We start from the raw sequence: 16,300 nt of genomic DNA, 5'->3' as shown, positions 1-16,300 counted from the left end.
TGGGTGGTCATTAGTAACATCCTCCGACCTCCAAACAGTACTTGAAAAAATAGACTCATTTTTATAATGGAGGTAACATTCCCATAAAATGGAACTTCTACTTCATGAGAAGATATAGAAGAGATAGAATAGCAAACAGATACAAGTAAATTACAAGAAGCAAATGAACTTATTTTTCAGATAAACAAGAGATAAGGAGATCAATCACGCAAAGAGGGGTACATAATACTACAATGAGCTGCAACAACAGCTTTTTCCAATGTAATCCAGATCTTATCCAATTCAGTAAAGTCTTGCAAAACGTCACCTGGTCTTTGAGGTCTATTGTGAAAATTGGGCGAAAAAAATATTTGATATTCATCACAAACTATATTTTTCTGCTTCATGGTGAACTTAATACAAGACACAATGTATGTTTACTTCACCACTATTATGTGAACAAATTACATTGATAATGCGGTTGATGAAATCCACAATAAATCTTCATGAAGATTTACTGATTAGAATATGGAACCATCGAGCCTTATGAATTTATTTCTGCCAGAAAAAGCTTTCTCTTGAACCCCTTCCTGTAATGTAACCTTGAGGACAAACTATATAAATTTAATTCAAAACTCCTTTAACAGGATACAAAGAGTTAACAATAGAAAGTTCCATATTCTCACTGCTGACTAAGTGACACTTGAATGTGCTTGGACAAGAGGAAAAATGAGATAATGAAAGATGCATTTGGAAAAAAAATAAAATAATCTCATTACCTTCTTTAATAAGTATTTCATTTTAAAAGAACGAAACATCAAGTCACCAGAGATAGGTCACTTTTCTAGCTTTGATTTGTCCGCATCCATTCCACATAATTGTCCAATATCAAAGGCCAAGCAAGGTCTGGGTCATAATTTTTAAAATCTGGGAAACTGATCTGCAAGAGAGAAACAGTAATATCACATCAGTCCAATTTACGGCCATAAATAACTTAAATTACTTCTGAAATTATTGACCAACCAGAGAAAAAATTTAACTTGTGTTGCCAACTCTTAAATACAATTATGCATAAACAAGTTAACTTCAAAATTATTTCTAGAAGTCTGCTCTCGATAACCCAACAGGTGTCAAAAAGCAATATATATGTTTAAGCGTGGCCAATTAGAAAAAATACGTACCTCATCAAAAAATCGAAGAAAGCCCATCCATTGGTCCATATTGATCACCTTGTAGTCTTTTTGAATCTATCATGATTTCCAGCACCAGATTACACATCCCATTATGTCCTCAAAAGAAGACCCATAGTTCCTTTTTATGAACATATTCAAGGGGAAGAGAATTGGCTAATCCAATGCCCTACACGTACTTCTCCAAATGCAAAGATAACTAGAAGAAAATTGAAGATAGAAAAGCATAACAGCCAAGAGAGCACCCACAATATTCAATAAATTATGGGAACCTTAGCAAACGCAGATATTAACTGATTAAAAAACAGTGGACACGAACCTTTAGATACTTGATAAATGAATCCACCTGGTTGCAATAACGTGAACCTAGAACAAGTTCCAGCAGCTCACAAATACTTTCAATGTCTATGCTCTTCTGCTTCTCTTCTGATATACAGCAGCAAACATATTCACAATATGAGTAACAATACCACGTCTTTGCCTTACAAAACAATATATTCATCAGAAGATTCACCTGTCAGGCAATAGCGAAACGCATACGAATAGAAATCCAAGAATGTCTGGGGCTTTGCAACCTTAAATACAATAAAAAGAAGTATTAGCAACAACAGAACCTTCATAAGTATAGGTTATATCCTTACTAATATCAGCCCTGTGTAGCTGTTATGGCAGGAGGTATCTGGGGTTAAAAGCTCATAGATCAAACCCTGTTCTACCTCTTGCTCCAATGCAGAGAGGGCCTTCTTTAATTTTTCAATAGAGTCAACTCGCAATGCTTTAAGGCCTTTTCGCCATTCTTCCTGTTGCAAGGGAGTTATTAGAAGATAAAGTTTTGTCCTTATCATAAAAGAACTTTGCTATTTGAATTTTTAAATAGAATATAATGTTCAAACAAAAAGAACAAATGTAGCTAATAGCAAATACTAGTCACAGAACAGAAGCACAGAAGTAGAGAGTGAAAATGCCATGGTACTGGAAAAACACACACCAGAGTAAAGTATCCTTGTTTTGCAGCTTGCATCTTCCTGAAAGACATCAACAATTTGTAAGTCTTCCAGTGCCAGTTGAAGAGATAATTGAAGAGATAATTCATAGCCAACTGAATAAAGCTGATATCTAGGAACAATACTCAGTAAAAGTAGAACATCATATGTTACCAGGCAAGCATAAGTATCCTGACATCGGTATAATCCACTCCCACATCTGAACACAGCGACTCTATGCCTTCTGGGCTGTTGAAGAAAAAGACAGGTATATTAGAGGTTTCCAATGTTAACATAAAGGCAATGCACGATGCCAGTTAAACAATTCTTCCTCACCCTCATTAGACTTACATAGCTGATCCCCTGTAGTGCACTTTTTTTTTAATATGCCTCGCCATTACTACATTTTACATTAACTTTGCCATCTTCTAAAACTACTATTAACTAAGTTGTGACCTACCAAAAAATTTGGATCATCAAACATCAGAGGAAGAAGAGGCCAGACAATGGAATATTGGAAAACCTATATGCTTAACATATAGGTGTCAAATCATATCCATCCTCATACTAAAACAGGGTAAATGATATAAAACGTAACAATAACATAAATAAATTATAACATTCTTCATTATGATGTGGTATATATGTATCAATTTGTTACATGCATATATTTTGTACCATACAAGCTGATAGATATATTTATCAATGTATCGACAGGATACTCTGACCCATATCCTTCACTTGGATTTCGAGAAATACGGGAGTCATATCCCCAATATTAACATACTCTCCAAATTCTCAAACCTGAAACTCTTTTACACAATAAGACATAATAGCACCTTGTATGCCTCTCCAGGTTCACCAAGAAGAAGGAAACTTGCTCAAACAACGATTCCACACGATGAGCCAGCTAGAAATCCAAACAAAAAAGCCATAAACTTAATACAATAAGGATCAAAAATTTCTTTATGAATATTATTTATCATGGGACGTTGCCATCTAACAGAAGGGGCTTCTCAACCACAAGGGCCATCGCATCATTAACCTAATCATATAGAGGTGAGTATAATGGAAATTGTTTATATAAATGGATCTCTGCCCTTTGTACATTCTTAAACACAGAGTAATATAAAGTTTAGCTTAGAATTATTAATTAAAGTAAGACATTGATCACCAAATACAGATACAAAATCATCATAAAACCCAATGGGAACAACTAATACCCTCATTCAACAATAATAGAGGCAGTCACGTGCACGTTATGGACTGAGACAACGACTCTTCGAGAACTACTTTAAAGCTTCTTAGGCATGGCCTGCTAGCATATATGTCGTATGGGTTAATAAGACATGTTGATGATTGATCTGTCCAACTACCCAAACAATGTTCGGGTTATGTGGCCATCAAAAGCTTTATGAGAGCATATAATGGAATTTCATATAGTGAAATGATTAACTTCAATGGAAGCATGGTCCGGAAGGACCAAATATCGCATTTTTGATGCCATGATTGTGCTCTCGTCATCTATTGGCTGACTTTGATAGACCAAACATGAATCCCTGCGAGGGGTTGTGGGAAATGGGTTATATTGAGTCACCTTGAGAAGATGACTGTAGGGCAAGTTTACTAGAAGAGATGGAGTGCCTTAGCATATTCACATTATTCTTGACCCGTTGCATCCAATCCCTATTAAAATTTATTCTAATATGTTGGAATATATTTTACTTGTATTATAGAATATTAAAATGAATTTTTAAAGTACATTGTATATTTTATTTTATCAAAACGAATTTCAAGATAGCTAAAATTATTTTTCAAGATTTTATAAATACAGAGGCATTTTAAAAATGCTAAATGGATTTTAAAAATTATTTTATTATTTTTTACAATACATTAGAGCATGTGGGGATCTTAAACTTTCCTTTAACCAGTCTCAAGCCCCGGTAAAGGGGGTGGGTTGTATTGGGTAGGCAGCTAAAAGGGGTGGGTTGTGTTGGGTAGGCAGCCAATGTAAAAGTTTGCAACAACTTCTCAAGAATCCGGAAGAGCAAAATGGCGGACCAGGATTTGTGTAGCCAACCCCAACTAGTTAGGAAAAGGTTCTGTTGACAATGATTGGACCATTTGGGGGCCCATTTGAGATGAAGACCTACCACGTGGAACCCATAATGGTGGGGGAGTGGGGCCCACATGGGTGGCATGCACCACCTCTTTTGTCCCCTCTCTTTCGTTCTCATGTCATAACTTGTGAGAGAAGTTTCAAAGATTGGAAGAGAGAATGGCTGATTGATTTCAAATATAGAAAGTGTTTAGATTGATTGGAATCATATAACATTAACTGAAATTATATGACACATTGCCTTATTTCGTATAAATCAAATTTTTGATGCGATTAGGGTTAAGGAAACTAAGGGATAAGGTTCTAGCACATTCATTTTAATCACGATGGGTGATCTAAGGAATGCATGGGTAAGATCTCTTCACCCCACAGGTCACCTTTGATTGACAGTTGAGATTGAATCTCCATAAGGATGGCTAACCCTAGACCCCAAAACCCTAGTTTTGTACTATAAAACCCCCCCAAGCCAAAGGGTTCAATGCACTCAGTGTTTCAAAACACGAACCGCCCAGTTCCTGGGTATTCGAGGAGGTGGTCCAGAAAGCCTGGCACATCGCCCAAAACTAGGTGTCAAAGTCCTTCGCATGGTTGATAGTGAGAAGGCTTCTATGGGCTACATATATGAGACCATGGAGAAATGCAAGAGAGAGAGCCCAAAATTTAGACGATGATTAGAACCATTATAAGTCTGTTTGAGAGATTATTGATAAGAAGTGGGATAGGCAACTACATCGGCCATTGTATGCAACTGGTTATTATTTGAACCCAACTATTTTTTATGTTGTTAGGGATATACACACAAATGACACAATTATGATTTGATTTAATAAGTATGTAGATGTGCTAGTCCGTGATCCAGATATCCAGGATATTATATGTGTTGAGAAGCTGATACAAATGCACATTAAAGTCTTTTGGGAGTCCAATGGTGATGAAGCAAAGGACCAAATTCATTCAGGTAATAATATTCTTAGGTTCATCAAGTTCAATTGTTCAATTAATCAAGTTTCATTTATATAATTCCATTATTTCTTTATGATTTTATGTTATATCTTTATAGTCAATTGGTGGAGCAAAAACATGGGAGTAGTGCTCCAAATTTATAAAAGATGGCCATTCGAATCTTAAACCTAACCGCTACCTAGTCACGTTGTGAGTGGAATTGGAGTATTTTTTAAGTGGTAATGGTAATTCGTATTAGTAATTTAGTACTTTAATAGTTATTAGTTTTTGATTGTTTTGTAGTATTACTATTATATATTTATATTAATTAGTTTCATTTGATTTTGTTAGATTCATACAAAGAAAAGGAACAAACTTCACTCAAAGAGGCTCAATGACCTAGTCTATGTCATGTATAATCGATTCTTGAAGAATAGGTTTGCTAAGAGAGATAAGAGAGATCCCTTTAGATCAAAAAATATGGACAATGCTATGGAATGATTGGTTGATGATGATCAGGTTGAGGTACATGAAGGATTGACATGGGACATGGCCATGGATGCTTCAGGGACATCAGTTGATCCTCCTAGGGCCACTAGATCTTCTGCACAGAGGACGAAGGTGGAGGAAGAGAAGGAAGCAGAGGCAGATTCAAAAGAGACAAAGGAGGGGGACCATTATGTCGAGCAGGGAGATGATGACAATGATGGCAACAACTTCGATGCATATGACGCACATGCAGCTGACCCTAACTTTTATGATGATGAATGATGATTGAACTTTGAACATTGATTGAAAAATATTTTGAGTCTTCAAGTATTTCTTTAATTTTTGTTTTCCTCCTCTTGGTTGTGTTTTGTGAATAGTGGATTTGTGGTTCCACTGGTTTGGTATTTGGTAACTTTGGTAATTTGCTTGATAAATTTTAAGTTTCAACTATGGGTGTGATGTGGATTGTGGAGTGTGGAGTGTGGACTATCAATCAGACTATGGATAATTCATAATTCATCATTGGATATGGACTTATGGTTATGATCTTATGGAGTGTGTGCTCCTATGTGTTGTGTAGTATACTTTTGAATTTTAATGTGCCCTAAATCCTTGATTCTTATATTTTATACAGTTATATTTATATTGTTAGAGACTATAGAGAAATTTTTCTTTCTACTGGGTCGCCCAAGTTTTGGGCGCCCACCTAGGCACTGGGCGGCATGGACCCCCCAGGGCGTCTTGGACCCCCTAGTGCTTTTTGAAATACTGCATACGCCCAATGGGTTTCGCTTCCTAAGACAGCTATCTTATATATATGTTGTGCAATGGTTACAATGAGGATTTAGCTCTTGTCCACTTAAGCCCTCCAATCGCACATAAGGGTCACGAAGTCCCTTGGCCAACCACCATGATCATCTCTCCAACCTCATGAAGCGTTAATCCTACAAATGCCCAGGGCTACAGTGTTTTAGACTTTAACTCGGCCTAGCTCCTCAAGCCTAGTCAAGTCATGGCATTAAAAATGTCAACTTTGGTGCCTTTAGACCATGCTCCCACTGGAATTAATCATTTCACAATATAAAATTCATTACATGTCTCATAAGGCCTTTAAATGACCACATAACCCAAACATAATGGTGATGTGAAACAAAGCAACCCTTTCTTTAACCTCAGTCTCCGTAACATGCTTGCCCAACGGATATTAGTAGTGCCTCACCAATTCATATCGCAAACCTCAGCTACAGAGCTCAATGAACGTTGCATGTTTCAACCTTCTCCCAAGATCTAATAGACACATCTAGTAACCAATTGAACACATTAATAATTTCTCTCAAGAAGAAAAAGACTCGTCAGTTCGTATCTCAAACCTCAGCTATAGACCTTAATGAAGGTTCCCTTGGTTCAACCTTCTTCTTAGATGTAATTAACATACATAGGATCCAATTAAACACATTACATATTTTCTCTCAAGAAGATAAAAAACTTTCCTTGCCACGAACCTGAAACAAAAAAGCTCAAATGTCATTTGGGTCATCTTTCCCCTCCAACCACCATCGAGGGTCAAGCATATCATAATAACAAGTAGAAAAATTCATCCAGTTTATCCAGGAATCTGGAAGAGCTCCATAATTTTTCGTGATTATATTGTGCTCTTTTAATATTCTGCTTGTTTGTCTATTTATCATTGGATACTAGTAAATTCATTAGAACTGTTTTTTTTTCATTTTTTCACAAACTGTAACCCTTTTCCTCGTGGCTTTCCAATTTTTATCCTTATGTCCTTCACACCATTTTTTCTATATCAAGCTACAAGTCCTGCAATTTCTTCTAGAGTCCCTCCAAATGTCTGATGTGGAACTTTCATGTTTCATGTCACGTTTTTATTATGCATGGCTACAAATGACATGGTGCAGAGAATTGACTACTACCTCAAAAGGATGACCCAAAGTTTATCATCAAAGTTTGCAGCTGAGGATATCAACTGCATAATCAATTTTTAACAAGAACAGAAGTATACATGTCATATCAAAGTAGTATCCAATAAAATAGTGATATCTCATTTCTAATCTTCTTTGCAAATAGTTCATGGTCGATAGACTCAACCAAAATTAAAACCTTACATGCAAATGTAATAGGGAAAAATTTTAAATTTATCAAGGTTGCCAAGTTGTCAGTAATAAAGAATCAAAGAATCAGGGCCCTTGTTGCCCAACTTCTCATCTAACTAAAGTTCTTCATTAAAAACATTTGCAGTTATCATAATAGTCATGCACTACATAAATAAAGTTCTTCACTAAAACCATGTGCAACTATCATAATAGTCATACTCAGCATAATGGCAAGCACTTCGCTGTCATTGGATTATTGTGCACTAAACAGGCATCACAGCTTCTAGCGAGGAGAAGTTACAAAGAATTCTATCTTAAGAGCTTTAAAATGGTAAAAATACCTAATACACATTCATATTAGCATTTTTCAAGTATTATATAGTAAGTATTCTGCTTTGACGAAAATATAATTATAACAGTCTTGTCACATGTTTCACTCAAAAACAATTCAACAATTTCACCTTCAGTCACATGACTTAATTCAAGTTCATTACGACAGGAAAAAGGTTACACTATAATTCATGAACCAATAGAAAAAGTATGAATTTATTGAATACCATGCTAAGTGTTATCCAGTACCATATATATCAAAAAGAAATAATCATTATCCAATTTCATATCTAATAATTGTTACCCAATTTTATATCAGTTCTATGCATAATTCCAAAAGAAGTTACACAGTAACTATTAGATAAGAAATAATAAATGACAAATGATAATATTTAGATTTTTGAATGGATCATGTCATGCGGATAACTGCACAAAACCTCTAACGTGAAAAACAATACTCAACTTTTAGGCTTCAAATTGCTCATAGGATTTGCATATAAATTATGGGACATGCTAATTATAGTTTTAGTATCGAAGAAAATTTATAGTTTACGTGATTTTAGGGTTTCTACCTTTAATATCTTTCAGATTTTATTATTTTCATTTAGCGGTCATCTAAGATCTCTAAAGAAGAGGTCAAAGCTGTCTAGGGAGGATAAAATCCCTCCAGAGTTTTTCCCAAAAAATTGCCCATCAAAAGTGGGCTTTCATCCACCCATAGGTATGAAATACCAAAGCAGGAGACTGGACACTCGCACCACAGCAAGCCCTTAGAAGATTGCCTGGAATTTCCAATCTAAGGATGCTCGATTGCCCTTGTACATTGTTTTAAAAAACGGACCGCCCAGCGCCTAGGCGGTCCAGAAGGCCTGGGCACATCGTCCAGGACTAGGCAGCCTAATTAGGCAGGTTGTCCCTAGGCGCCCGCCTAGGCGCCAAGGTACCCGCCTAGGTGGCACTCAATGGCTGCCTAGGGCCTGCACCCCGCCCAGGGTCGGAAATGCCCCTACTTGAGGGAATGCTTTGGTTTTTTTTAATAGAAAAAGGGCATAAACGTAGGTTTTAGCTTCATATGAAATCTAAACCCCATTAGAGCCTATTTTTTAGAGAGAAACACCCAAAAAAACTAGTTTTTAGTGATTTCCATAAGATCAAAGGGCTTCTCAAAGTTACCAGAAATTGATTTAAGCATCACCCATTGATATTAGATTTAGTTTTGAATGTTTTATAAGTCTATTAGAGGGTCTTTTAGAAGATTTTGAATCCTTAGAAACATCTTAGAGGTGGAAGCTTGGAGATTGAGCAATCAAAGTTAGTGAATTTTTTTTTTTGATGGCTTGTATTTTTTTGTCTTCTTCGAGATCTAATCGAAGTGGTGATCTAGGTTTGTAATATGGCTACAACCCGAATCATTTGGATAAAAATTACATGAGATGCAAGTTTTGTGAAAATGATACAAAAGGGGGCATAAACTGGTGCAATAAACATCTTGTCGGCATCAGGGGGGATGTTACCCCATTTAAAAAAGTTCTTGATGTTGTTAATGAGGAGATGAAAAATTTTCTTTGTCTTATAAAAATGAAAAAAGATGAGAAACAGGCATCCATAGCAAAGATGAGGTCTAGGGTTCAGGTCAGTTATGATAATGATGATAGTGATGAGGACAGGGAAGGATGTCGAGGTAAAACAACAACAATCCATGATTAGGGGGAAGGGAAAGGGAGTTGTAATTGCTTCTGAGGGTGGCGGGCCTTAGAGGCCTCAGGTTAGAGGGCCTATATATTGTTTTTTGCCTTAGCCTTACCCTGAGGCTGCAAGAAAGAAAACAAAGAAGCAAACCACCATTGAAAATAGAATCAAGAAGGAAGAGAGAGATAAAGCTGCACAATATATTGCTAGATGGTTTTATGAGGGAAGCATTCCTTTCAATACCGTAAGCCTAAGCAGCTTCTACGCCTTAGTAGAGGCAATTGGCCAATTTCGACTTGGGATAAAACCCCCGACCCCATATGAACTTTCAAATTATCTTTTGAAAATAGAAGTGAGTATCACGAGGGATATTGTTGATATTCAAAAGGGTGCATGGGCTCAATATGGAGTTTCTATTATGATTAATACTTGGAATGATGAGAAGAGAAGCAACTAGATGAATTTACTGCTGTATTGTCCTTTAGGTACTGTTTTTTTTATCTCTATTGATGCCTCTTATTATGGCCATGATGCCCATTACATATTCCAAATTATGAAGAAGGGAACCATGGAGGTTGGGGAGCAGCATGTTATACAGGTTGTCACAGATAATGATGCTCCTAATGTTGTTGTTGCTAATTTGTTGCACATAGCTTACCCTAAAATCTTTTGGACACCATGTGCAACACTTGTATAGACCTCATGCTTGAGGCACTAGGCGGTTAGAGCGAAATTTCAATTACAAATTTTATTTATAGCCACACTGTCACCCTCAGCATGATGCGTAGATTTATAAAGAAGAAAGAGATTGTGAGGCCTAGGGTCACGAGATTTCCGACCTGGTACTTATCTCTAGATCGCACACATTCGAGGAGAGTCCAATTGAGGCAAATGTTTACCTCGGATGAGTGGAAAGCATGCAAGTGGTCCAAGGATCACATTGGGAAGAAGGTGAGAGATATTATCCTTTCTAAGGCCCTTTATCAAAGGGTGAAGGGCACTCTTAAGGTAATTTTTCTCTTGTCAAAGTCCTTCACATGGTTGATAGTGACAAGGCTTCTATGGATTACATATATGAGGCTATGGAGAGATGCAAGAGAGAATAGCCCAAAATTTAGATAGTGATATGAGCTGTTATAAGCCTATTTAGGAGATTATTGATGAGAAGTGGGAGGCAGCTACATCGGCCATTGCATGCAGCTGATTATTATTTGAACCCAGTTTTTATTATGCTGATAGGGACATACGCACAAATGACACAATTATGAATGGATTTAATAAGTGTGTAGATGTGCTAGTCCCTAATTCTGATATCCAAGATATTATATGCCTTAATGAGCTGATAAGTTACAAGTGTGCATTAAAGTCGTTTGGGAGTCCAATGGCGATGTGGCAAAGGACTAAAATTGATCTAGGTAATAATATTTGTAAGTTCATTAAGTTCAAGTTTCATTTCTTGTTTCTAGTTTGTTTTCCTTTTCATAATCTATAATTCTATCATTCTATATCTTAATAGTTCATATATAATTAACAATTGTAAATTTGTAACTCAAAATCAATTTGCAGCCATTTTGTGGAGCCAACATGGGTGTAGTGCTCCAAATTTTCAAAAATTGGCCATTCAGATCTTGAGCCTAACCACTACCTCATCCGACTGTGAGCGAAATTGGAGTACTTTTGAGATGGTAATTTGTATTAGTAATTTAGTACTTTAGTAGTTAATATCAAAAAAAAAATTAGTACTTTAGTAGTTATTAGTTTTGTAGTATTACTATTCTATATTTAATTATTTATATTAATTAGTTTCAATTGATTTTATTAGATTCATACAAAGAAAAGGAACAGGCTTGAATAAAAAAGGCTCGATGACCTAGTCTATGTCAAGTACAATCGATACTTGAAGGACATGTTTGTTAAGAGAGATAAGAGAGACACCTCAAATCAAAAAATATGGACAGTGCTATGGATTGATTGGTTGATGAGGATCAACTCGAGGGGCATGAAGGATTGACATGGGACATGGTCATGGAGCCCTCTGGGACATCAGCCGACCCTCCAAGGGCTACTAGATCTTCTTCATAGAGGACGAGGGTGGAGGAAGAGGAGGAAGTAGAGGCAGATTCAGGAGAGATCGAAGAGGACGACCATTATGTGGAGGAGGGAAATAATTACGATGATGATGGCATTGACTCCTTTTCTGATGATGACTAGTGAATGATGAATGAAGATTCTTTTGAGTCTTCAAGTAGTCAAGTCTATAATTTATATACTATATATCTTTTATTTTTGTTTTCCTCCTCTTGGTTCTGTATCATGGATTTATGGTTCATTGGTTTGGTAACTTTGGCTGGTAAATTTTAAGGTTTAACTATGTGTGGAGAGTGGATTATCAGACTATGGATAACTGGATATGGATTTATGGAGTATGGAGGAGTGTGTGCTATGTTGACTTGTGTACTATACGTTTGATGTGTCCTGAGTCCCTAACTTTTATGTTTAATACAGTTATATTGCTAGCCTAGACCATTTTCTTTCTACTGGTCGGCCTAGACACCCCCGGCCGCTTAGGTGTTGCCTAGCATTTTCTGAAGCATTAGCTTTGTATTCAACGAATATAGTTGTTCATTTTGACTACAAAGACAATTATATTTGAAGTGAAAGATACGTGAGAGTAAGCTACTACAAAGAAAATTATATTTGAAGTGAAAGATACGTGAGAGTAAGATACTCCACTCTCATGGATAAGGATGACATTGTTCCCTTTCTTTTCTTTTCTTTTTTTGCCAGTAATAGGACATTGTATATTTCATATTTCCATAATCAGAACTTTGAGAACTTCATATGGCTTACGTATAAACAGTTATTAGTCATGCATGAGAATCCCAACAAATTATAGTAACTAGGTATAGTTCATCCATAGATCCTGACTTAGAGAAAATAAGGCATATATATTTCAAAGCACAAATAGGTCATTGAATACATACTCAATTAAGCCAGAGGATTTGTTTGCATATACATTAAACAACTGATCAATCCGCTCTAGCTCCTTTGCTGCAGATTTACTTGAGGCTAGCCAACATTACATGAAATGACATAAGAATAGTTAACTGATTCTTTTTTTAAAAGCTATCCAAATGATAGTAAAAATAAAAGTCTTACTTGATGCCATCAGTGGGATAGAAATGAACAACCATTATAGAAATTAATGCACATGTTCCAAACTAATAAATAAGTGACAAGTCTAGAAATACTTTCAATCAAATACAAATATTTGCAAACCATTACACAATATATACAATCGTGATACTTTTTATAGAAAAAAAACAATGCCTAGAAAAGACCATGCCACTAAATGGAAGAGAAAAAAATTGTTAATAAATCTCAAAATCTTTGCAAACCATCAAGCTCAACCATGTTTTTCCTAGTACTTTTACCAGGAATATGAACATAGAAATCAATTATTTAACAAACTCCAATTTCTCAAAATTCAAAAACAAGTTCTCGATGGAAAACACCAAAACCCCAAATTAGCAATCGAGGAAGTCCATATGCTCATATGATATACAACAAAATTGACATGCAGATTCAATTGACAATATTGACCAAATGTGACACATATACACCATGCAGACCATAAGGAACCTAGATTTAAAACCTGAAAAATATGGAACAATCATAGATTACATAAAATTATTAACATATGGAAGTTCAGAAAGAAAAGAATAATAAGAACAAGAACAAGACATCAGGCTTCATAATCAACGCTATCAATTTAGGTATAAAGAAGTCAATTGTCATACCGCATAAACTCAATTTAATTTCTTTCTTACAAACAAGAAATACATGGTCCAGAGAATATAATAGCCATAAAATCACACACAATCATCAAGACATAGAATTTCAAAAGAAAACAATTGAACCAATTCTCAAATACAGCGATCAATCACAAGACCAAAAGATAATCAAAACAACAAAAACTACCAAACAAAATCACAATCAATAGTACTCAAGACATCAAAACTTGCTTAAACCTAGGCCCAAAAAAAACACAAAACACAATAAACCAAATATATATAGAGAAACAAGATGGGTTAGAGAGAGATACAGCATGAACTAGAGCGTGAAAGCAAGATAGAGAGAGAGAGAGTACCAGAACGATAGGGATCAATGGCGGAGGGATTAATGGAAGAAGCAGGGTTGGCGGCCCCCGTCTTCCTTGAAGAGGAGCGACGCATCTTCGAAGAAATGGAGGAAACACAGCAAAGAAAATCTAAAAATCTCGTTGTCTTTATATATATAGATATATAGATGTGTTTCTGTAATATTTTGATTGTTTAAATCGAAGGAAAATCAGTAGATTTCCCACCCTTTCAAAGAGAATAGTAAAAAGTACTCACTTTATTATCTCTATATTTTTGCCTTTTCTCCTTTCTCAACCCGATAAAGAGAAAGCAAGGAATACCTTTCAGAAAAGAACCACCAAGTGGGGTTGGTCTTTCAAGTATTTCACAGCATGGTCAAAACAAAGACCCCACGATTTTAACGAACTGCTTAAAGAATTAAAAACCATAGAGGGGGATAGAGGTTATAGAAACGTTTATTAGAAAGAAAAAGAGAGAGGAGAGATTATAGGAAACTTTTACGAGGGAGATAGAGATATAGAAAGCATATAGAGAGCATGTTTGCCAAAAATATATTCCTCTCCACTTTAAAAACATTTCGGTATTCATAGGGGTGGCAACGGGGTCGGGTATGGGTCAGGTCTGGCTGGATCAGGATCCAAACTCGAATAAATTTGGGTCCAGATTTTGGACTCGGACCTGATTCATTGGGTCCAAAAATTGGACCCATACCCGTCGGGTCTCGGGTCTACCCCCATTGGGTCTTGGGTCTACCCATCGGGTCTCGAGTCCATTCTCACCCACACTATGAGCTTCTTTTTTTATTTTTTTCTTGCCCCTTTTTCTACCATCATATACACCTATTATTGGCGACAATGTCACAATTACCTGCTATTAGCTTTCAAGCCGTGTGATTTATCATTTAATAGCTAAAGATGACAACTAGTTCTAATTATATACAATCTTTAATACACCCAATTGAATAGGACTTAAAAGTAAAGTATTTTATCTCTAATAGGTTACATGTACGAGTTGGGTCTAGCTGGACCCGTAAGTGTGGGTCCAAATGCTTGACCCATACCTGACCTAGGTCGGGTTCAGGTCCATTGCCACCCCTAGGTATTCACTACCGAAAACGGTATACTGACTATGGTGGAACAACGAGGGCAGTTTTTGGAAATGTTGAAATGTATTTGTGGGTAATGCATGTATGTTTGGATCATAGTCCGTAAGTCTCCATTTAAAACATGATGTTGTCAAAAAATCTCTAAGTTTTTGATATCCAATAAAAGCTTCGATATTTTCAAAACATCTTCTAAAAATCGCGTTTTTTTTATGGAACCGATATAATTCCGTGTTTTATCGTTATCTCAAAAAACCTTCTCCCCTGTAATTTTATTTCTTCATTAACTTAATATGATTTAATATTGGTTCAAAGATAGGCACACTAACCGTGGGAGTAAATAAAATATCTTAATTTAACAAAAAAATTCATAAAAAATTTCACCGATAAGTTCCCTTTGAAAAAGAGTACGAATAAATACAAGCAATATATTCTCCAAGAAATAAGATATCAAAACAATCATATGTACCAAAATAATAGGTAGAATTAGAAGAAGAGTAACCTAATGAAAAATCTTTTTTTTCTTTAAACCTAGAGCATCCTTATAAGGAGCAAGAGAGATATTCAATGAAACTAAATATTAGGTGGATAGGAATTCTATGTGAGATTTGAATTAGCATTGTTGCTTTCTTTATGCATAGAGAAGTTTTACTGTATTTTTTTTTTTTTATTTCATTGGTGTATACAATATGGATAGACCACTATTTCTACATATTTGAGTCTTTGTTTTCAGTTTTAGTTAACTGCAATCCTATATTGAGGGTCTTTTTTGTTTTTTTCTTTGAACAATAATCCATACCTTGGTCTACAATTATTGTTATTTACCAATGTAGTTCTTGTATTTAATATTGTTGTTGTTATTTCATTTTTTGCTACCAATAAATATATGATATGGTTTGTGTTACGATAATATAATAAGTATTATTGTTGGATTTTGCGAAAGTTTAGACAATAAATTATCAATTATTACTCTAGTGACACTAGCTAATGCCATAAAATTATTGTTCAATGGCTTTAATGTATCTATAAAACAATTGCAAATTATTACTCTATATAATGTCATTTTTACATATCCAATTTTTTCACTCTTTTTTTTTGAGCCAAATCTAAAATATTCATATTTCTATAACTCTACCCAATTTTTCTTTCATCTTTTTGAAATAAAACCGATTTATTATTGATGTTTTAGTTTACCGATATATTATTATTCCCCGACTTGCTGGT

At 35.5% G+C, this 16,300-nt stretch overlaps 1 protein-coding gene across 3 annotated transcripts; it reads right to left on the bottom strand.

Moving 5' to 3' along the window:
* Nucleotides 1-204: 204 nt before the first annotated feature.
* LOC18436590 (defective in cullin neddylation protein (DUF298)) lies at nt 205-14,512 on the bottom strand. Of its 3 annotated transcripts, XR_966742.3 has the most exons (10): nt 13,983-14,512; nt 12,817-12,901; nt 2,327-2,401; nt 2,158-2,194; nt 1,886-1,969; nt 1,684-1,744; nt 1,489-1,595; nt 1,161-1,226; nt 759-919; nt 205-581 (listed from the first exon to the last, which is right to left on the bottom strand). XR_966742.3 is itself a non-coding variant. In XM_006846817.4 (9 exons), the coding sequence occupies exons 1-9, from the start codon at nt 14,065-14,067 to the stop codon at nt 824-826; spliced, it is 696 nt and encodes a 231-aa protein (XP_006846880.1). In that variant the 5' UTR covers nt 14,068-14,402; the 3' UTR covers nt 205-823. The 3 variants fall into 3 exon arrangements, 2 of the variants coding, with proteins under 2 accessions (XP_006846880.1, XP_020524384.1); XM_006846817.4 differs by having other exon boundaries at nt 205-919; nt 13,983-14,402; XM_020668725.2 differs by lacking the exons at nt 759-919; nt 1,161-1,226 and having other exon boundaries at nt 13,983-14,402.
* Between the last annotated feature and the right edge of the window lie 1,788 nt (nt 14,513-16,300).

This window comes from Amborella trichopoda, chromosome 12 (genome assembly GCF_054954075.1).
Source record: "Amborella trichopoda isolate Santa Cruz 75 chromosome 12, AtrichopodaSantaCruz75HAP2 v2.0, whole genome shotgun sequence".
NCBI classification, from domain to species: domain Eukaryota; kingdom Viridiplantae; phylum Streptophyta; class Magnoliopsida; order Amborellales; family Amborellaceae; genus Amborella; species Amborella trichopoda.
Note: the sequence above shows the minus strand (reverse complement) of the source record. Positions and strands in the feature narration are given on the sequence as shown.

What these genes read in the sequence shown, in the direction of transcription:
- LOC18436590 (XM_006846817.4), bottom strand. Translation starts at nt 14,067, where the DNA reads ATGCGTCGCTCCTCTTCAAGGAAGACGGGGGCCGCCAACCCTGCTTCT. An exon ending in CATTGATCCCTATCGTTCTG is followed by an intron (nt 12,902 to 13,982) that starts GTACTCTCTCTC and finishes AATGTTGGCTAG; the next exon opens with CCTCAAGTAAATCTGCAGCA. An exon ending in GTTTCGCTATTGCCTGACAG is followed by an intron (nt 1,596 to 1,683) that starts GTGAATCTTCTG and finishes GCTGTATATCAG; the next exon opens with AAGAGAAGCAGAAGAGCATA.